General features: G+C 42.0%; 2 protein-coding genes and 1 long non-coding RNA gene across 9 annotated transcripts in view; 2 read left to right on the top strand and 1 right to left on the bottom strand.

Annotated features, from left to right (window-relative positions):
- Positions 1 to 3,515, top strand: part of SLC12A6 (solute carrier family 12 member 6) — a 107,015-nt gene extending 103,500 nt beyond the window's left edge. For all 5 annotated transcript variants that reach the window (XM_066277237.1, XM_066277235.1, XM_066277234.1 and 2 more), the window contains one exon: positions 437 to 3,515. In XM_066277237.1, coding sequence (XP_066133334.1) covers positions 437 to 506 — 70 coding nt within the window. In that variant the 3' untranslated portion in view covers positions 507 to 3,515. The remainder of the gene's footprint in view (positions 1 to 436) is intronic.
- On the bottom strand, positions 3,176 to 10,011 carry EMC4 (ER membrane protein complex subunit 4). 3 transcript variants are annotated; one of them, XM_066277239.1, is made up of 5 exons: positions 9,825 to 10,011; positions 9,403 to 9,517; positions 4,489 to 4,642; positions 4,010 to 4,170; positions 3,176 to 3,759 (listed from the first exon to the last, which is right to left on the bottom strand). In XM_066277239.1, the coding sequence occupies exons 1-5, from the start codon at positions 9,908 to 9,910 to the stop codon at positions 3,724 to 3,726; spliced, it is 552 nt and encodes a 183-aa protein (XP_066133336.1). In that variant the 5' UTR covers positions 9,911 to 10,011; the 3' UTR covers positions 3,176 to 3,723. The 3 variants fall into 3 exon arrangements, with proteins under 3 accessions (XP_066133336.1, XP_066133338.1, XP_066133337.1); XM_066277241.1 differs by lacking the exon at positions 4,010 to 4,170; XM_066277240.1 differs by lacking the exon at positions 9,825 to 10,011 and having other exon boundaries at positions 9,395 to 9,517.
- Positions 10,012 to 10,065: 54 nt separating this feature from the next.
- Positions 10,066 to 17,306, top strand: LOC136334950 (uncharacterized). Its single transcript, XR_010731238.1, has 3 exons — positions 10,066 to 10,259; positions 15,024 to 15,218; positions 15,881 to 17,306. It is a non-coding gene; the product is annotated as an uncharacterized lncRNA (long non-coding RNA).
- The last annotated feature ends 3,959 nt before the right edge of the window (positions 17,307 to 21,265 follow it).

The following is a 21,265-nucleotide window of genomic DNA, read 5'->3' as shown; positions in this document are numbered from 1 at the left end:
CCAGGAAGAGATTTTTTGAAAAGGAAAAAGCTGGCAGAAAAATTCAACTTGAGCAACTTATTTAGAAATTGCTTGGGTTCTTTCTAGGAATCTTAATGACCTGCCCTGTTGTGTTTTTTTGTTTGGTTTGTTTGGGTTTCTTGCTTATTTTGCTACAAATAACACATTACTTATGGGTTTCTGCTTATTTAAAAAAACATTTAGAAAAAAAATCTAACAAGTGGGAAAAGAGCCCTGTATTATATGTGCAAAAGGATTAGATCCCTGGATTGATTCACAAAGTGAAATTGAATCACAAAGTAGTCCCATTTCTGAGTATTAAATAATTAAAACAAGCATGTTGATTTTACACCTTTGTAATCAGATAAACTCTGATCATGATACCAGGTTGTAAAGTGTGCTCTTCTTCTGCTTGTCTCCTTGACAAATACTGAAGACATGGAGTTCCTAGAAGTGCTCACCGAGGGACTAGAGCGAGTTCTCCTTGTTCGAGGTGGTGGCAGTGAAGTGATCACCATTTATTCGTAATCTACTCCTGAATGACTCTGCTTGGCTTCATGTTTCCTAAAAGGCTTCCATCCTTCATGGAAGCACCAGCTCTTTCCTACCACTCTCACAGAGGCCTGTGTTCTGTACGCATCACCTGAATGAACTCTTGATGAGCTGAGCCTCAAGTACTTGTGCAGAAAAGTAACAATAGTTCTGCTCTTTGCTCCCAGATGATCTGCTGTCCTTGCAGAAGCAAATATTCCCTCAACGTTAGAAAAATGGTCAAGTCCTAAAGCCATGTCTGTACCAGTTGAAGGCAAGTTAGACTTAACAAGCTGAACCAATAAAATGAATTGGCAGAAGGGGCACTAGAAATTCAACTGAAGACAAAAAGCAAGTACATATGAAATATTAAAGATGAGTCTCAGAAGTCATGGTTCTTTGATGGCACCATGAGGGTAACAGAAACACTATCATACTAAGGAATTCATGGCCAAGAATAGGGGCATATAACATCCTGGTGAAGGTCATTGTGGCCAGCCAAGATGAAAACCTTTTTTAGCTAATTTTCTTGAGTGTATCCACTGTTCTCCAGGACTCTAAAGTTATATTAGGGTACTAATTTACAAAAATTTAAATATGGGCTGCAACTTCTGCTTCTTCCTCAAAAACAAGATTTTCCCCAAAATACCAAGTTTAGGTACACATACTGGGTTGTTGTATATTTCAGCTGTTTGTTTCTCAAAACCCACTCTGTAGTTAAGATTGTAATACAGGCAGTGTTACTGTGGAAATTGTTTTTAAACAGTGGAGTAAAACTTATTTCTTTCAGGTTCTTTTCAAATGGCCAAACTAAGGAAATTCTAAAGATAGCTATTAAGATTTACTGAAATATAATCTGGTTACCTGTGACATGATCAAAACATACAAGCTGTTATCTAAAAAATACAGGAAAGAAAAGAAATAGAGATGATAATGTACATTGACCAACCAATAGGTTCACCTTTCTTTCTCCCTTTTATGCCCTCTGGGTGAGTAGGCACAGGTCAAAAATCACAGGAACAAACACAAGGAAGACTGGCTAAAACCTTCCCTAAAAGATTTCTGTCTTTGAAAGGGGAAACCCAGCAATGGAATTCGAAGTTCCAGAGCCATATTCCTTCCATAGTGCCAAAGTTACTGAGATGCTGTTATTCTGCTTTCCTACTTCACTAAAAATTGGATACAATTGACACTGTCCTGATTCAAGAAATTTATTTCACTAAGAAACCTGTGGATTCATTTCTAAAGCCATAGTGAAGACTTGAGGCCATCACTTAAATGTTAGTATATGCATTTTCCTTTCAATTTTATTCTTCATTCTGACTGTAGAAATGTGGCTCTAAACCAAGAGATTATCCAAGCTGTCTTCTGCTATTTATTTTGTTTTAGAAGCGTTGTGTTACAGAAATACTTATGCGAGCTTAACTTTTTATTTGCTAACTTACTGACCAGAAAACACCTGGCTTTCAAGCATAGGGAAATTACCCTGTGTGACTAAGTGGTTATTTCAAATATGTGAAATCATTTTTTACAGGATAGGTTATTTCAAGGAACTATTTGCCTATATTTATGGCTGCTTTTGAATTTCACTTTATTGACTGATAGTGCCACTTTTTTGATTACCCAGTAAAATATGGAGCTTTTGACTACCCTAGAGGGTATGGAACAAGCTGACGTAGGTGCTAGCAGATTGTTCATTTGACCCTTACAGAAAGAGAAGAAAACCCTTCAATATGGCTTAAGAAACTGGGTCATTTCAGTTTGTTCCTTGTGTTTTTTCTTTCAACAGAATCTTTATCTTTTATTCTGCTAATCTGGCAGAGGGTAGAAGCATTGTTTACAATTTCCACTGCAACTCTCCATTGTTGAGTCCAGCAATAGAACAGGTTCCACAAGACCCAAGATATTAAAGGTCCATGCTCTAAAGGTCAGCCTGCCCAGGAATTCCTCTACACACCCTCTGGCCAAAATTATATTTACATATATATTTTTTTTCCATATATAATAAAATGTGGGCAGAAGTTAAGGTTAGTTTTAAAAGCTTTCTGTGGTTGGAGCTCTATAAGAATCTTTTAAAGGGATAAGGGAACTAGTGGCTACTAATACAGCCACTGCTTCAGCCCCTATAACAAAATCACTGTTACATGGGAAAATGGTTATGAGGCCAGATTTAAACTTGTCTCTGTCTAGAGCATTTCATGTCCATGTGTTGCTTATGTTGTTTGTCTGCAAAGCGTCTTGTCTCTTTTAATCACTGCAAATAAAGCAATACTGAAAACTAGATAAGAATGCACCTTAGGGGAAGGGGTTCTGTGTTTTAAGAAGGAAAGAGAGACAGAAGTTCTCCTCCTACCTTTAGAGTAAGATCCAGCTTTTAAGTCTTAGCTATGACTTTGCCAGGGCAGGTTATAATACATTTTCCATTGCTGCCCCTCTGCCTTCTGTAGCTATCTTAAGAGCTGAAGTTTGAATTCTAGCATCTACTTGACAGGTACTGGTTTCCTCTTGGCAGGGGAAGATGACTACTTGTATCTTCCATTGCCTCAGATCCTGTGGCCTCAACCATTCCTCCAATCCTCATTCCCCCTAAACGTTAAAAATCCATTATTGTGGATATTCAAGTAGCAATTACACTAGGAGCATATTTATGTGCTCTTTTTGTCTGGTTTATTTTTCTTTTCATCATGTATAATCAGAATCCAGCATTAGCCTCTCACATCCTCCGCAAGTGTCTCCAACAGAATTTTTATGTCCCAGCTTGTGTTAAATGGAAGTGAAAGATTAAGAAAAACAGATTTAAGGGAAATGTGTACAATATTTTTTAAAGCACTGTTCTTGACCATTTAATTTATTGAAAGAAGATGCTGCTGTGGTTCTTGATTTTGCAGCAACCATTCTTTTGTTTACATAGAGTTATGATTTTATTTGCTGTTTGCTCTATACTGGAAACATAAATAAAGTTTTCTACATTATTTTCGGTCAAAGGTTGTAATGCAGTTTCTTTGTGTTTATAATTATGTGTACGTTATCTTTCTAGGCTGTGGGCCTCCTCACATGGAGAAAAGAGTGCCTCGGTTCTTTTCAGCACGAGTGATAATGTTAGGGGTGACTATGCTGAGGAGGAGCCACAGGGCGAAAGAAGGTTGTAAATGAGATCCAAATACACAGGCACCAGATGCTTCTTTCTCAGGATCACAAAAGCAGTCCTCCACCACTGAACTCCATCCTCTGAAACAAGAAAGAGTAAACTGATGAGTGGGAATGAGCACTGAAATAACTTCCTGAATCAAGAACTTAAAGTACTTAATATTTTAATCACAAGTTATTTTATCCTTAAGAAATAACTTCCAAACTCCTAATGGATTTTATTTCTTAAGAAATGAGTGCTAATACCAACCCTAATCCCCCATCATCAAATGGATCAGCTATTTACTGTTCATTACAAGCGGCCCCAAAGCTAATTTTCCTTTTGCCTTACCTCAGGGGGTTCAATGAAGGCTAACCAATCTGATGCATGCGTAGGCAACAGTCCCATGGACTGGCATTTATAAACAGCCAATGCCAAACCCATGAGGTTCCCAATGAGATACACCAAACCCTGAAGGAACTTCTGGCTTGAACTTTCTAGCATCTTGAAAGCTGTTGGGATAACAAAGTGTCAAAACCAAAACAACTTTTAAAAAAAGTATGAATCAGGCCACATATTAAAACAGTATAAATAATATAAACAGGCCCACAGTAAAATAGCAAATAGTACTATTAAAAGTGAACAAATAACCATGATAAGCACTGTTTTTTCCTCCATTTCACCACCATTACCATCACCCACCCTGGGTACCCTCCACCCCCTGCTACTAGCCAAGATCCATGCCAGAGATTTCCAATATGGGTTCTACCTAAGAATTTGCCTTTAACTCTTAAAACGTTGGGAAGGATTATTACTTCAAGAATACTTACTGGCTGAAATGGCCATAAGTGCCTGAATGGGTCGCCAAGCCATCATACACACCATCATAGTAGGAAAGATGGAGATAGTATTGCCTGCCATGTACATGATGAAGAGGTTCATGGGAATCTGTTTGAGGGGACCCAAAGCAATGTCCCAGCAGCGCTAAAACAAAAGACACGACGGTAACTTCTCATTACTACCCTCAGTCTCACATTAATTGTATCACTGATGTTAAAGTCAGATGAACACAAGTCTCAATTTTGTGCTTCTGACTGACCTGATACCAATTCTACCACCTCTGGCCTCCATGTCACCTAAAATTTTTCCCTATAGATTCTTCAGGTGTCACTTCCCCCTAACTAAACAAAGGTTTCCCTGCTTCTGTCCTGTATTTCTGCATCTATCATTGTTCTACTTACAACTGAAGAAATAGATAAACCCACATAGCAGGAAATTAGCAAAGCTCAATCAGTAACTAATAGAACAAAGAAATCAAGATATAGAAGAATTGAAAGACATTATTAATAAACTTAACCCAACTGACATAGAACATTGCACCAACAGCAGAATTTACATTCTTCTCAAACACAAATGGGACATTCACAAAACTGACCACCTGCTGAACCATAAAGTATATCGAGAGGGTTTTTTTTTTAATTTTTTTTTAATTTTATTATTCATTTTAGAGAGGAGAGAGAGACAGAGAGAGAGAGAGAGAAGGGGGGAGGAGCTGGAAGCATCATCCACTGCGCAACCATAGGTCAGGCTGAACCATAAAGTATAAATAACAACTCACATTAAACAAAGCATGTTCTTTGATTACTATGCAATTAAGCTAGAAATCAATAACAAAAAGGTAACCAAAAAATCCCTTGAGTTGGAATTAACAAATATATTCTTAATAATTCATGAATTAAATAATGAAAAATATATTTTTAACTGATCAAAATAATTATTAGCATTTGTGTGACAGCAAAAACTTTAAAAAATATATAACAAATACATATTCAAAGGACTAAAAACAAACTAAGCATCTATTTTTTTTTAAGTGAGGGGTTTTTTTTGTTTTATTTATTCATTTTAGAGAGGAGAGAGAAAGGGAGAGAGAGAGACAGAGAGGGAGAGAGAGGAGAGAGAGACAGAAAGAGAAGGTGGGGAGGAACTGGAAGCATCAACTCCCATATGTGCCTTGACCAGGCAAGCCCAGGGTTTCGAACTGGCGACCTCAGCATTTCCAGGTCTACGCTTTATCCACTGCGCTACCACAGGTCAGGCAAGCATCTATTTTAATAAGTTAGAAAAAGAACAAACCCAAGGAAAGGAAAAGGAAGAAAATAAAAATGAGAACAGTAATTAATGAAACGATCTTTAAATCAAGAAAGCGGAAGGTGTTTGGGTTTGTTTGTTTTTTTAAGATTAATAAGGTCAACACTGGTAAGTCTGATGAAAAAAAGGATGGGAAATAAATATTCAACATCAGTATAAAAAAAGACATCTCTGTAAATCTTGCAAATACTAAAGTGATATTATGAATATTAGGAAATGGTTCAATTCCTAGAAAAAATACAACCTACCTAAATGGCATAAGAAATTGGAAATATAATCCTGTAACTGTTTAAGAAACTAAATCTGTGATCAAGCCCAGATGGTCTTTCTTGGCAAATTCTAAACATTTACGAAGAATATAAAGCTAATCTTAAACTCAGAGAATAAAAATGAACATTCTACAACTCATTATATGGGGCCTCATAAGCACCAAAACCTGACAAGAACATTATGAGAAAAGTTCAAGTTCACTATCAGTCATGAACCTAAATGTAAAAATTCTAAACAAACCATTAACAAAGTTAATCAGGCTATATAAAAATAATATGCCACTATACACTTGGGTTTACTCTATTAAAAGAATAAATGGCCATACTTAAATCATCCATACAACAGAACTGTTCTAAAGAAAGTATATATTTTATGATAATCTACCTTTAATATCAGGCCATTTTAATACTTTTACTATCATGTATTGTTACAATTTGATACCAAGATGAAAAATGATCTTACCAAGAAAGAAATGATAATATCTGTCATTTTCATGTTGTGAAAATCACTTGAATTTCAAAAAACCAAGATCATATAGTATTGAACATTAGCAAGGCTGAGAGGAAAGAAAAAGCAGGCACTGTTCTAAGCACTTGAGAAACGAAATCCTGCTCCATGGAGCTTACAAGAATGAAACGGTAGACAGTAAATTCTACCATACTTATGAATGACATGGAGAAATATAAAGTGGGAAAACAGGATAGGGAGTGCTGCGAGGGTAGGCTTCATTAAGGAGGTAACATTTGAGATGAGAGAGAAGTCAAAGGTAGCTGGGGAAAAGTATTCCAGGAAAAGGGAAGAATAAGTACAAAAAGCTTGAGATGGACCTGACCAGGTGCTGGAGTAGTAGATAGAGCATCAGCCTGGGACACTGAAACCCAGGTTTGATACCCCGAGGTCACCAGCTAGAGCATGGGGTCGTCGGCTTGAGTTTGGGATTACAGACATGACCCCATGGTCGTGGCTTGAGCAAGGGGTCATTGGCTCAGCTGGAGCCCCCCAGTCAAGGCACATATGAAAACTGAGGTGATGTTTTTCATCTCTCTCCCTTCTGTCTGTCCCTTTCTCTCTCAAAAAAAAAAAAAAAGAAAAGAAATAGGCCCTGGCCAGTTGGCTAAGTGGTAGAGCATCGGCCTGGCGTGCAGGAGTCCTGGGTTCGATTCCCGGCCAGGGCACACAGGAGAAGCGCCCATCTGCTTTTCCACTCCTCCCCCTCTCCTTCCTCTCTGTCTCTCCCTTCCCCTCCTGCAGCCAAGGCTCCATTGGAGCAAAGTTGGCCCGGGCGCTGAGGATGTCTCTATGGCCTCTGCCTCAGGTACTAAAATGGCTCTGAATGCAACAGAGCAACGGCCCAGATGGGCAGAGCATCGCCCCCTGGTGGGCGTGCCGGGTGGATCCCGGTCAGGCGCATGCGGGAGTCTGACTGCCTCCCTGTTTCCAACTTCAGAAAAAATAAAAAAAAGAAAGTTAAAAAGAAAATAACTAATAATAATCATTGCTTCTCAATATACTCTCCCTCCTAGTAGCACCCTTCCCTTCTTCATGTTCTTCACCCACAGGCGTGCATCTCCTGACTGGGGGACCTCACCAGACTTGCAACCAAGGGATGGAGTGAGAGCTCACCCCCAGCCAACCCCCTCAACCTGTCTCCAAGTCTCCCTTTTCTCTGACTTCCCAGTGAGCTGACAGCAGCCTTGCCTTGGCTCACTGCTTTCCTGTAACTTTTCTAGAGAGCCAAAGCAGCCCAACTGGTCTCTCTCCTGTTGCTTCTTCTATCCTAGGACCTTCCTTGTTACACTGTCCCAGCTTTAATGAATGTACTCTGAGAATCAAAATCATCATCATCATCATCAGTGTTTCTCAATGGAGAGCAACTTGTCTCCCTGGAGAATGGTAATGTTGGAGACGTTTTTGGTTATTACAACTGGGGAAGGGAACTTTGGCACCTAATGGTTAAGGCCAGGGTTGCTGCTAAACATTCCACAGTGCACAGTACAGCCCCTACAATGAAGAATTAATTATTCAACTCAAACAGGACTGAGGTTGAGAAACCACTTTTTTTTTTTTTAATTGAGAGGTGGGAGTCAGAGAGACAGACTACAGCATGGCCCTGGACTGGGATCCACCCACAAGCCCCCTACCAGACCATGCTCTGCCCATCTAGGGCCACTGCTCTGTTGCTTGGCAAATGAGCTATTTTAGCGCCTGAGGCGAGGCTATGGAAGCATCCTCAGCAGCCCGGGCTAACTTGCTCAAACTATTGGAGCCATGGCTGCAGGAGGGGCTAGAGAGAGAAAGAGAAAGAAGGAGGAGGGAGTGAAGAAGTAGATGGTCACTTCTCCTGTGTGCCCTGACCGGAATCGAACCCAGGACTTCCACACGCAGGCCCGAAGCTCTACTGCTGAGCCAACCAGCCAGGGCCAGGGAATCACAATTTAAATGAATACAGTTAATTGTAAATAAACCACAACTCAAAAGAATTCATTTCTTTTTTTAGTCTGTTGCAGGCACCTGGGTGAAAAATAGTATTGGCTTAGACCAGGATGATAGGTGAAGGTAGTAAGAAAGTAAGATTTTGGCTTGACCAGGTGGTGGCACAGTGGATAGAGCATCTGAGAGGGACACAGAGGACCCAGGTTCCAAACCCCGAGGTCACCGGTTTGAGCGCCGGCTCATCCAGCTTGAGCACGGGCTCACCAGCTTGAGCGACCCTGGCTTGAGTGTGGGATCATAGACATGACCTCATGGTTGCTGGCTTGAGCCCAAAGGTCGCTAGCTTGTAGCCCAAGGTCACTGGCATGAGCAAGGGGTCATTCGCTCTGCTGTAGAGCCCTCCCCACCCCACCCCTGTCAAGGCACGTTATGAGAAAACAATCATTGAACAACTAAGATGTGCAAGGAAGAATTGATGCTTCTCATCTCTCTCCCTTCCTGTCTGTCTGTCTCTGTCACTGTCACCAAAAAAAAGTAAGATTTTTAAATCTATTTTGAAGGTAAAGTCAACAGAATATCCTGACAGACTGATTATGTGGTGTAAGGAAATTAGAGTAGAAAACGATGGCAACTGGAAGGCATCGCCAACAACAAGTAATATTGAACCTACTTTATTATGCCTTATGTTTCAAATGTCTTTACTTTTTCCAATTATTAAGCATTTTTGGAGTTGATATGTAAACTACCATAACATTAATCTCAAGCAGCCGAGCTACCAAAGATTCAGTATAAGGACCATGGACAGCAAGATATTCGTATGCTGTCTGGGAGAGACAAGTGGGTGTGTGGTTAGGACTAGCCCCATGACTGCAGTGACATCTATACCTCTATACCTTCTCCACCAGGATCCGGTCTGTCTCTTGAACGCTGGTATCAGGTACTTGTTTGTCCAAGTAACCGACTGGGTACAGCGAGTCTCCCTGGCCACCACCCCGGTCACTTCGGCCCCTAAAGAACCAAACCAAGAAATTAAGGCTGCAGACTCCCACACTTCATATGCCACATTTTCTACTGCTCATAGAAGATCTTTGGATGCACCTACGCAGCTTAGATCAAGCACTCCCGTGGGTTCGTCAGACACCTGCCCATTCGAAAGACTTAAATAAGCATCCTTTGGGCACAAAATCCTCCACGAGATACTAGCTACTAGCTCCCCGGGAGTCGTCTTTAGGCCACCTAGCCTGTCCAGGTTCCATGCCTCCGCAGCAGTTCTGGGCGGAAGGCTCTGATGCCGCGTTTCGCCCAGGCTCCTCACCTGCTGCCTCCTCCAGGCCCGCTCAGTTCAATAGCCCACTTGAAGCGCCGGCCTCGGTTGGCCACCAGGCTCCCCTGAGCCGTCATGGCAAAGGACGCCTTCCAAAACGGCGAACTTCCTTATCCTAAGGAGTAGAAGGAACGTCAGGTTCGCCGGCGACCGCGACTTCTACGTCTCAGTCCGCGAAGCCACTTCCGGCGCGTGAGTAATACGTCTCTTCCGGACACGGCCAGGCGGCGGAACCGGTCGTGTGTGGAGGTTCTGAGGCTGGCAAGTAGGGCAGCTGACAGAGCTTAATTCTCCCTAAAGCGACTTTCCCGCGTCCCCTCCTTTCTGAAGAGGTCTGGTGTGTGTTCCCTGACCGCTGAGGTGCACTTAACGCGGCAGAGGGAAGGTCCATCCTCCACGCTGCTTTAAGAGTTGAAGCCGAGAAAGGTGCTTGAGTTCTGCGCTCTCCCGGGAATTAAAAAGTTCAAATCTCCCCTTAAACCAGTGGTAGTAGTCAACCTGGTCCCTACTGCCCACTAGTGGGCGGTCCAGCTTTCATGGTGGGCGGTAGCAGAGCAACCAAAGTATAAATAAAAAGATTTAACTATAGTAAGTTGTTTTATAAAGATTTATTCTGCCAAATTTAGTGAAAATCTGACATAAAGTACTTGGTAAGTAATTATTATTATATGCTTTAACTTGCTGTAACTCTGCTTTATAAATTTTATAAAGTAAAGTTACTTCCCTACTTCATAAATTATCATTACTGTGGAACCAGTGGGCGGTAAATTTTACTACTAACAGAGATACAAAAGTGGGCGGTAGGTATAAAAAGGTTGACTACCCGGGCGAAATCTTGGTATCAGCGCGGATTATGCGACTTTGAGTTATTTAGCAGCTTCCAAGTATTGAATGTCCGCTGTGTTCCAGGAGCTTTGTGTTTATTACTTCATTTAATTCTCACAGTAACCCTGCGAGGTTGATAGGTGTACCCCGGTTCTGCACAAAAGCTAGGAGGCAGTTTTGGAAAGGAAAGGCTCGTGGCTTGAGATTCAGATGTCCTTCATGTGAATCCTGGCTTCATTGCTTAATTGTATGACCTTGGGCAAGTTAAATTGTTTGTTTCAAACCTCTTCATTCGTAAAAGTTGAATAATCTACCTACTTTCAAGGTTTCTGGTAAGGTTAAATGGTGTGCTTGTCACACATGCATAATGTGTTTTATGTTTTGTTTGTTTTTATTTATTTATTTTTAAGTGAGAGGAGGAGAGATAGTGAGACAGACGCCTGCAAGTGTCTCAACCGGGTACCACCAGGCAACCCTTGTATGGGGCCCATGCTCCTATCAACCCAGCTATTTTTAGCACCTGAGGCTGACCGTAGAAGCAAAGGAGCTATCCTCAGCGCCTCGAGCACACACTGGAACCAGCTGAGCCACTGGCTGCGAGAGGGGAAGAAGGAGAGAAGCAGATGGATGCTTCTGCTCTGTGCCCTTACAGGGAATTGAAGCGGGACGTTTATACCCCAGGCCCACGCTCTATCCACTGAGCTAACTGGCCAGGACACATAATGTGTTTTTTAATTTCATTAAGTAATCTACAACATTATTGGGATTTGTATTCAGTTGTACACCTTTATCATAATTTAACCTATTATTGGATATTTAAGTTTTCTGTTTTATTTTTCTCTTTTATAATCCATATTAATGTGAACATTCTTGCATGTCTTATTTTCTTAAGTTAAAATACCAGAACAGCAATTGCTGTATCAAAGTATGCACATTTTAAAGGAATTTTCATTTAAAACGCCCACTAGGAAAATTCCATCAATTTACATTCCACCAGCTATAAAATTATAAAAATAATTAAATTGCTAAATTTGAAAATGGTACCATATAGGCCCTGGCCGGTTGGCTCAGCAGTAGAGCTTCGGCCTGGCGTGTGGGGGACCCGGGTTCGATTCCCGGCCAGGGCACATAGGAGAAGCGCCCATTTGCTTCTCCACCTCCCCCCCCCCTCCTTCCTCTCTGTCTCTCTCTTCCCCTCCCGCAGCCAAGGCTCCATTGGAGCAAAGATGGCCCGGGCGGTGGGGATGACTCCTTGGCCTCTGCCCCAGGCGCTAGAGTGGCTCTGGTCGTGGCAGAGCTAGGCCCTGGAGGAGCAGAGCATCGCCCCCTGGTGGGCAGAGCTTCGCCCCTGGTGGGCGTGCTGGGTGGATCCCGGTCGGGCGCATGCGGGAGTCTGTCTGACTGTCTCTCCCCGTTTCCAGCTTCAGAAAAATACAAAAAAAAAAAAAAAAGGTACCATATAATTTTTATATTTGTATTACTTTGACTCCACGATAGTTGATATGGCTGGGAGTTGGGGGCAGATAAGAGGAGTACTGTGACAATGGTTGAAAGGTAAGATTGAAAAGAGCTTCACTGGCCAACTAAAGAATTTAGACCCTTAAAGATGATGGTGATATGAAGAGGCTGAAGGTTTCCACTCCCCCCACTTTGTTTTCTGATTTTAGAGATATTATGTGTTTATAGAGGACTGCATGAACAAGGCAGGAATGAAAAGGACTTTTCCCCTTCCAGTCGATTCTATAATGTATTCCTATCTGATAATAGACCCAGCTTGTAGATCATTTTCCTTCTCTCTACTTTTCTGCCTTGATTCCTATGGTCTCTGATGAACCTTTGAGATTCATCTAACACTTCACAAAGGCCTCGGCCTTCAAATTCTTTGAGGGTGGCCCTGGCCAGTTGGCTCAGTGGTAGAGCTTCAGCCAACGTGTGTATGTACTGGGTTCAATTCCCAGTCAGGGCACACAGGAGAAGTGCCCATCTGCTTCTCCACCCCTCCCCTCTTCTCTCTCTCTCTTCTTCTCCTGCAGCCATGGCTCAATTGGAGCGAGTTGGCTCTGGGTGCTGAGGGTGGCTCCATGACCTCAGCCTCGGGTGCTGAGAAGATCTGGGTTGCTGAGCAACAGAGCAACACCCCCTAGTGGGTTTGTTGGGTGGATCCCAGTCAGGCCGCATGCGGGAGTCTGTCTCTGCCACTCCTTTCAGTGAATTAAAAAAAAAATTCCTTAAGCGTAGAAATTATATGTTAATTATCTTTGATTCCACAGCCTGGGTTGCCTTACATTTATAAAGCACTGAATAAATGTTTAGTGAATATGAGGAAGTTAATTGAAAGTAAAAGTAATACAAAACTGTGAGTATACACCTGACCAGGCGGTGGCGCAGTGGATAGAGCATTGGACTGGGATGTGGAAGGACCCAGGTTCAAGACCCCGAGGTCGCCAGCTTGAGCACGGGCTCATCTGGCTTGAGCAAAAGCTCACCAGCTTGGACCCAGGTTCGCTGGCTCCAGCAAGGGCTTGTTTGGTCTGCTAAAGGCCCACAGTCAAGGCACATATGAGAAAGCAATCAATGAACAACTAAGAAGTCGCAACGCGCAATGAAAAACTGATGATTGATGTTTCTCATCTGTCTCCATTTCTGTCTGTCTCTGTCTATCCCTCTGACTCTGTCTCTAAAAAAAATAGAATAAAATAAATAAAAAAAAACTGTGAGTATACTATAATAACGTAAAGTAAAACAAAAATTAGAAGGGAGTACATTAAAAACGTTATATATTGTCTTCTGGTAATTATTTTTGTGCAATTTTGTCTGATTTTCAAGCTATTTTTATTATGCTTCTTTAATAAAATTTAAAGGAACACTTTAAAACATTGTTAGTCACTTGACTCATATATTCCTTCCATTTTAAAGTACTTCCTACCCTGGCCTGAAGTGCAGAGGTTGCTGGTTCAATCCCCAGTCAAGGCACATACAGGAACAGATTGATCTTCCAGTCTCTCTCTCTCTCTCTCTCTCTCTCGCTCTCCCCCCTTCCTCTCTATAAAAATTAACATTTCTAAAAAAAATTTAAGTACTCTCCTACTTTTTTAAAAAGATTTATTTTTATTTTTATTTATTGATTTTAGTGAGTGAGGAAAGGAGAGAGACAAGAACATTAATCTTTTCCTTATGGACCCTGACTGGGAATCAAACTGGCGAACTCTGTTCTTTGGGACAATGCTCAACCAACCTGAGCTATCCGGCCAGATCTAAAAAAAAAAAATGTAATTATAACCTGAATCAAAGTTGCTCTGACTTCAGTAGAGTACACTCGTTCCTCATCACCATATCGCGGTTCACTTTTCACAGTCTCATTCTATTGCGGATTTTTAAATTGTATATATCTAATTTGGTATTGTGGATTTTTCGCTATATCATGGGATTTTGCAGTATATAGGTAGTTTTATATATTATTTTAATTATTTTTTAGGCAAAATAAGTGTGGGAAAGGTTAATAACAGTGTAGGAAAGGTTTATAGGAGTGTGGGGAGGGTTTATAAAGCCTAAACTATACATAAATAATAAAATAAATACAAGATCGCTACTTTACGGATTTTCGCCTATGTGGGGGGCAGTTCTGGAACCTAACCCCCACGATAGACGAGGGACCACTGTGTTCCAGGTCTTTTATTCCTTTATCCTGGAAGGCCTCACAGTCTTATTTGCTAAAACATTCCAAAGAATGTAAAGATACTGGGACTAAGCTAAGGAAGGGGTCCAAGGTCAAATACTGCATAGTATATTCTGCGAGTATACCCACCCCAGAGGTGGTCAGTGCTATTACTTTAACATTAAAATCACAAGAAATGATTCAGTAAGACTCTCCTATAATTTTGTTTCCCAATCTACCCCCTCTTTTGTTATCACATCTGTCTGTGGAATCAATATTCCGTAGAACACATTGGGGCAATTTGCTGTATGCTACAGTTCAGGAGAGATGAAGGCACTTTATAAAACTCTACTTGTTATGGAAATGGAGTTTTAACTTGGAATTAAACTTTTGAGGATTCCAGTCTTGGTACAAATTTTGTTTGGCAAAAAAATTAAGGGAAACCTAGCATCTAATTCTAAATGAACTACCTGAGTCACTTTTAGTCTGGAACTGTCTTAGCCTAATTTCTTCATCTGTAAAACGAGGGACTTAATACTAGATGACTTCTATGCTACCTTTTAATTTTAAAATGTATGTTTTTATACATTTTACATATTTTTTTTACATTTTGCATATTATTTCATATATATTCATAGAAAAAAAAACTAAAACGATAAACAAAAGGAGTAATAGGATTTCAGATTAACTTTTTTTTTTTTTTTTTACAGAGACAAAGAGTCAGAGAGAGGGATAGACAGGAACAAACAGGAACGGAGAGATGAGAAGCATCAATCATTCATTTTTCATTGCGCATTGCGACACCTTAGTTGTTCATTGATGGCTTTCTCATATGTGCCTCGACCGCAAGCTTTCAGCAGACCAAGTAACCCCTTGCTCGAGCCAGCGACCTTGGGTCCAAGATGGTGAGCTTTTGCTCAAACCAGATGAGCCTGCACTCAAGCTGGCAACCTCGAGATCTCAAACCTGGGTCCTCAGCATCCCACTCCAACACTCTATCCACTGCACCACCACCTGGTCAGGCCCAGATTAACTTTTTAAAATTGTACTTTTCTATACTTTTCCTCTGCATTGTGCAGGTACCAATTTTGGATTTCAAAAACTTAATTTTTTTAATGTAACTGTGTGGTGATGGATGTTAACTAAATTTGTTGTTGTGAATATATATACAGGGTGAGACCAAAGAAGTTTTACAGTTGTCAGAACATGAATTATTATTTATTATAGTTTCCATACAAACAATTGTAAGCCTAATTTTTCCCCATCCTGTATATGTCAAATCATTAAGCTGTACACCTAAAATTAATTTAATGTTATGTCAGTTATGTCAATTAAACTTTAAAATATATATATAATTTTTAGTAAGGTAACTAGGTAATAACATAAGTTTCACGTGTACAACATAATTCATTATCTGTGTACACTATAGTGTGCTCACCACCTAAAGTCTAGTTTCCATCTGTCACCATACGTTGAACCTCCTTTACTAATTTCACCCTCTCTTTACCCCTGTTATAACATGATTCTAAACGTAGAAGCTTAATGGTTCTCTTTTCTTAATTTGCAGGAGACTCACCTTGGGAGCTCTGAAGAAATACTGATACCCTGGCCACACCTCCAGTGATTCTTAATTCATTTGCTTTAGGAGGAAGGTGGGCATCAAGATTTATTTATAGCTCTCCAGGTGATTCTACTGAGGAACAAGGACTGAAACCACTGACTACAGCATTTGGTTGTTTTAGAATAACATGGTTTGAATTTTCACAAAGAAGCAAAGAATCAATAGTTTTTTATAGCCTCCTGTATGCCTGCTACTGGACTAAACTTGAATTAGAAAATAATAGGAATACTGAAATTATAAAAATAAATGTTAAGGCCCTGGCCGGTTGGCTCAGCGGTAGAGCATCGGCCTGGCGTGCAGGGGGACCCGGGTTCGATTTCCGGCCAGGGCACATAGGAGAAGCGCCCATTTGCTTCTCCACCCCCCCCCCCCTTCCTCTCTGTCTCTCTCTTCCCTCCCGCAACCAAGGCTCCATTGGAGCAAAGATGGCCCGGGCACTGGGGTTGGCTCCTTGGCCTCTGCCCCAGGCGCTAGAGTGGCTCTGGTCGCTGCAGAGTGACGCCCCGGAGGGGCAGAGCATCGCCCCCTGGTGGGCAGAGCGGTGGGCAGAGCGTCACCCCTGGTGGGCGTGCCGGGTGGATCCCGGTCAGGCGCATTCGGGAGTCTGTCTGACTGTCTCTCCCCGTTTCCAGCTTCAGAAAAATACAAAATAAATAAACAAATAAATAAATAAATGTTAAACATTGCGCCTGACCAGGCGGTGGCACAGTGAATAGAGAGAGCATTGGACTGGGATGTAGAAGGCCCAGGTTCAAAACCCGAGGTCGCCAGCTCGAGCTCGGGCTCACCAGCTTGAGTGCGGAGTTACCAGCCTGAGCGTGTGATCATAGACATGACCCTATGGTCGCTGGCTTGAAGTCCAAGGTTGCTGACTTGAGCCTAAGGTCATTGGCTTGAGGAAGGTGTCCCACTCAGCTGGAGCCCCCTGGTCAAGGCACATATGAGAAAGTGATCAATGAACAACTAAAGTGCTGCAACGAAAAATTGATGCTTCTCATCTCCCTTCCTGTCTGTCTATCCCTGTCTGTCCCTCTCTCTCTTTGTCTCTCTCTAAAATAAATAAATTTTAAACTTTGCTTACTTTGTGCCTTTGAGCAAATGCTTAATTAAACTGTGAAAGCACACCGTGATTCCATAGGTCATACCAGTTGTCTTGTTTGACTTTTATAATTTGTGCTACCTACACGGTTTTTGTATTTCACTCCCCCACACACTCATCCACCTCTTTTTGGAAATCTAAGAAAGCTGACTAATTCTAATATGTATGACATTCTCTTCAGAGCAGTTGCATTTGGATTGAAACTTGAACAAGAAAATTTTCTGTTCAGAAAACCAGATTTACAAGACTAGATCCCTCTAAAGTAAAAAAATAAAAAGCTTTTATAGATATGTTTTAAGTTTTGAAGTCTATGTTATTTAACAACGTCTATAATAATTCTATATGCTTATCCTTACTGATCCAACCAATTCCCCAGTTTGCTCTAAAAGCTTTTAAACCTTTTGACAGCTTCAGTAAAATGGGCTTTCTTTGAAAATCCCAGATATTTGTGTTATTTAACTCTACTGTTTATTGCCTTCTGAAAAGGACCACCCACCACCTTACACTATTTTATTTATGGTGCAATTTATTCTATGTTAGTAATGGGTCTTAACGAGGAAAAATTTTGTCTCTGCATTTCAAACCTCTTTAATAATTTTTTTTTCTATAAGATCCTACCTCGCTATTTTTTGTTGGGTCTCTGAATCATTTCTCTGTCTGGTTCGTGGCTCTGCAGTGTCACCTCACCCTATCAGCAGTGACATGAACTAGTATGGTGCTGGGAGAAGATGTGGGTTAGTAGTACCATTCTTCGTTAGCAAATTGTTTTTCATTTCAGGAGGACTGTTGTGCAATTCACATTTTGAAAAGTCCCCATTATAGCACTTCCCTCCGGCACTTGCTTCGGAAACTGGGAGGATTGCCATTCCCACAGTTCCCATTAAAGGATAAAATGAGCCATAGCATGAGTCATGATGATATATACATATTACTGATGGCCTAACATGTTTCTTCTAGCTTGTTACTCTGGATTTTTTCTGGTAATTAATGTCAGCTACTTTGGAAGTTGTCTTAACCATCTCTACATCAAGTATCTGAATGACCAATCCAGGTTCTTTGTGGCACTGTTTTCCTTTGTGCTAATTTTAAAAAGCCTTGATTGGTTCAGATACAAAGCATTGTTTTACAGACTGAGTTTTTTTGGAAGGATTCTTATGGACTTAATGTTTCTGTCCTCCCACGTTTAGAGATGGGACCTCTGAGAGGTACTTAGGGTTCCATGAGGTCATGAAGGTGGGGTTCTCATAATAGGGTTGGTGTTCTTATAAGAAAAGACACAAAAAGGCATATTATTGTCTTACCACTGTTCTGTACACCTGTAACTAATACAAAATAATATTGAATATATACTGTCATTGAAAAATAAAATTTAAAGGTTACTTAAAAAAAATAGAGACACAAGAGGAGCTTCCCTTCTCACTTAGGACAGTGAGGACACACTATGAGAAGGTGGCAGGAAGAGAGCCAGGAAGTCACCAGGGACTGAATCAGCCAGAACCTTGATCTTGGACTTCCCAGCCTCCAGAACTGTGAAAATTTCTGTTGTTTAAGCCAATGAGTCTATGGTATTTTGTTATGGCAGCCTGAGCAGACTAATACAAGGATGAAACTGGGTTCAGAAGAATTGAAAGAGAGCAGTTAGTACCTTTTGGTACCTGAAAGACAAAGTCACACCTTAAAACATTCATAAATGTAGTGTTGTTCAATGTGTAGGAGCTTATTTTGTAGATGGAAACATACTAAACACTGCCCATTGACTTGTCTTTTCATTTAGTCTGTCTTGGGTATCTTCCATGCCCATCACTCAGATCAACGTCATTCTTTCTAAAGGCTACAAAGTATACGTGGCATGGATGTATGATAATTCAGTTAACTAGTCCACAATTGATGGACATTTAGGTTGTTCCCATTTGTCACTACTAAAAAAAATGTTGCTGCAAACATCCCTGGTAGCTTGTCAACAGCACAGTTCTCTAGAAGATTTATGCAATTTGGATTGCTGACCACAGAGGTTATACAGTTACAACATCGATAAGTTCAAACAGGCCCTCCAAAATGTGCTCATTTACATTTTTTAGGTTTTGTGGACTAAATTATTTCTTGTAGGAAGTCAAATAGCATCTCCCAAAAATTCATATCTGCTCAGAACCATGAGACCTTATTTGGAAATAGGATCTTTGCAGATGTAATTAGTTAAGATGAAGTGGATCCTAAATCCAATGACTGGTATCCCTTAAGAAGAAGAAGGGGGCCCTGGCCAGTTGGCTCAGTTGTAGAGCGTCGGCCTGGCGTGCAGAAGTCCTGGGTTCGATTCCCGGCCAGGGCACACAGGAGAAACGCCCATCTGCTTCTCCACCCCTCCCCCTCTCCTTCTTCTCTGTCTCTCTCTTCCCCTCCCGCAGCCGAGGCTCCATTGGAGCAAAAGATGGCCCGGGCGCTGGGGATGGCTCCTTGGCCTCTGTCCCAGGCACTAGAGTGGCTCTGGTCTCAACAGAGCGACACCCCCTGGTGGGTGTGCCGGGTGGATCCCGGTCGGGCGCATGCGGGAGTCTGACTGCCTCCCCGTTTCCAGCTTAAGAAAAATACAAAAAAAAAAAAAAGAAGAAGAAGAAGAAGAAGAAAGGATTTGTACACCACAGGGAAGAAGTCCATTTGACAATAAGAGTCAGAGGGATGCAACTATAGGTCAGTGGTGCCAGAGCCACCAGAAGGGAGGAAATGGTAAGGAAGGACTCGTCCCTAGAGCCTACAGAGAGAGTATGGCCCCACCAACATCGTGTAGTAAGAGAGACTATATTCCGTTGTTTTGAGCCACCCAGTTTCAGGTGCAGTACTTCGGTACAGCATCCCTAGTAAAATAATAGAAGTTGGCTCAGCGGTAGAGTGTCGGCCTGGCGTGCGGGGTCCCGGGTTCGATTCCTGGCCAGGGCACATAAGGAGAAGCACCCATTTGCTTCTCCACCCCCCCCCCCTTCCTCTCTGTCGCTCTCTTCCCCTCCCGCAGCCGAGGCTCCATTGGAGCAAAGATGGCCCGGGCGCTGGGGATGGCTCCTTGGCCTCTGCCCCAGGCGCGCAAGAGTGGCTCTGGTCGCAGCAGAGCATCGCCCCTGGTGGGCGTGCCGGGTGGATCCCGGCCGGGCGCATGCGGGAGCCTGTCTGACTGTCTCTCCCCGTTTCCAGCTTCAGAAAAATACAAATAATAATAATAATAATAATAATACAAGTTGCTTAAAGAGGTTCCATACAAATGAATTAAGCTAACCAGGGTTAGCTAAAATGGGAAATAAGTAATAAAAGCTGCCAGATCAAACCCTAAACTTTCAGAAATTTGCACAAGAAGGTTTATTTTCTAACTGCTATGATTGGTTCCTTTAGTAAAGTGATTTTTTGTGTAAAGTGATTTGTTTGTGTTTGTGTGACACAGACAGACAAAGAGAGGGACAGATAGGGACAGACAGGAAGGGAGAGAGATGAGAAGCATCAGTTCTTCATTGCATCACCTTAGTTGTTCATTGATTGATTTTTCATATGTGCCTTGACCAAGGGCTACAGCAGACCGAGTGACCCCTTACTCGAGCCAGTGACCTTGGGCTCAAGCTGGTGAGCCTTGCTCAAACCAGATGAGCTCGCGCTCAAGCTGGTGACCTGGGGGGTCTCGAACCTGGGTCCACCGCATCCCAGTCCAATGCTCTAGCCACTGCACCACCTCCTGATCAGGCTAATAAAGTGATTGTTTAAAAATTAGTTTAATTACAAAACAAGGACATGAATTGTATAAAATGGAAGATATAAGTAAAAAATATAACAAATCCTGCCATGCAAAAAATTCCATAGACTTTTTTTGTGTGTGTATTTTTCCGAAGCCAGAAATGGGGAGGCAGTCAGACTGACTCCCACATGCGCCCGACCGGGATACCCAGCATGCCCACCAAGGGGCGATGCTCTGCCCATCTGGGGCGTCGCTCTGTTACGACCAGAGCCACTCTAGCACCTGAGGCAGAGGCCACAGAGCCATCCTCAGCCCCCGGGCCAACCCTGCTCCAGTGGAGCCTCGGCTGTGGGAGGGGAAGAGAGAGACAGAGAGGAAGGAGAGGGGGAGGGGTGGAGAAGCAGATGGGCGCTTCTCCTGTGTGCCCTGGCCAGGAATCAAACCAGACTTGCACGCCAGGCCGACGCTTTACCACTGAGCCAACCGGCCAGGGCCTCCATAGACATTTTGGTTTCAATTCTTG

Source organism: Saccopteryx bilineata, chromosome 4, assembly GCF_036850765.1.
Source record: "Saccopteryx bilineata isolate mSacBil1 chromosome 4, mSacBil1_pri_phased_curated, whole genome shotgun sequence".
NCBI lineage: Eukaryota > Metazoa > Chordata > Mammalia > Chiroptera > Emballonuridae > Saccopteryx > Saccopteryx bilineata.
This window is presented reverse-complemented; position numbering and strand designations above follow the sequence as displayed.

Bases quoted from the DNA above. Each gene is read 5' to 3' on its own strand.
- EMC4 (XM_066277239.1), bottom strand. From the start codon at position 9,910: ATGACGGCTCAGGGGAGCCTGGTGGCCAACCGAGGCCGGCGCTTCAAG. The intron at 9,518-9,824 runs GTGAGGAGCCTG...TTGGTTCTTTAG, and splicing joins GGGCCTGGAGGAGGCAGCAG to GGGCCGAAGTGACCGGGGTG. The intron at 3,760-4,009 runs GTAAGGCAAAAG...TTCTTGTTTCAG, and splicing joins CCTTCATTGAACCCCCTGAG to AGGATGGAGTTCAGTGGTGG.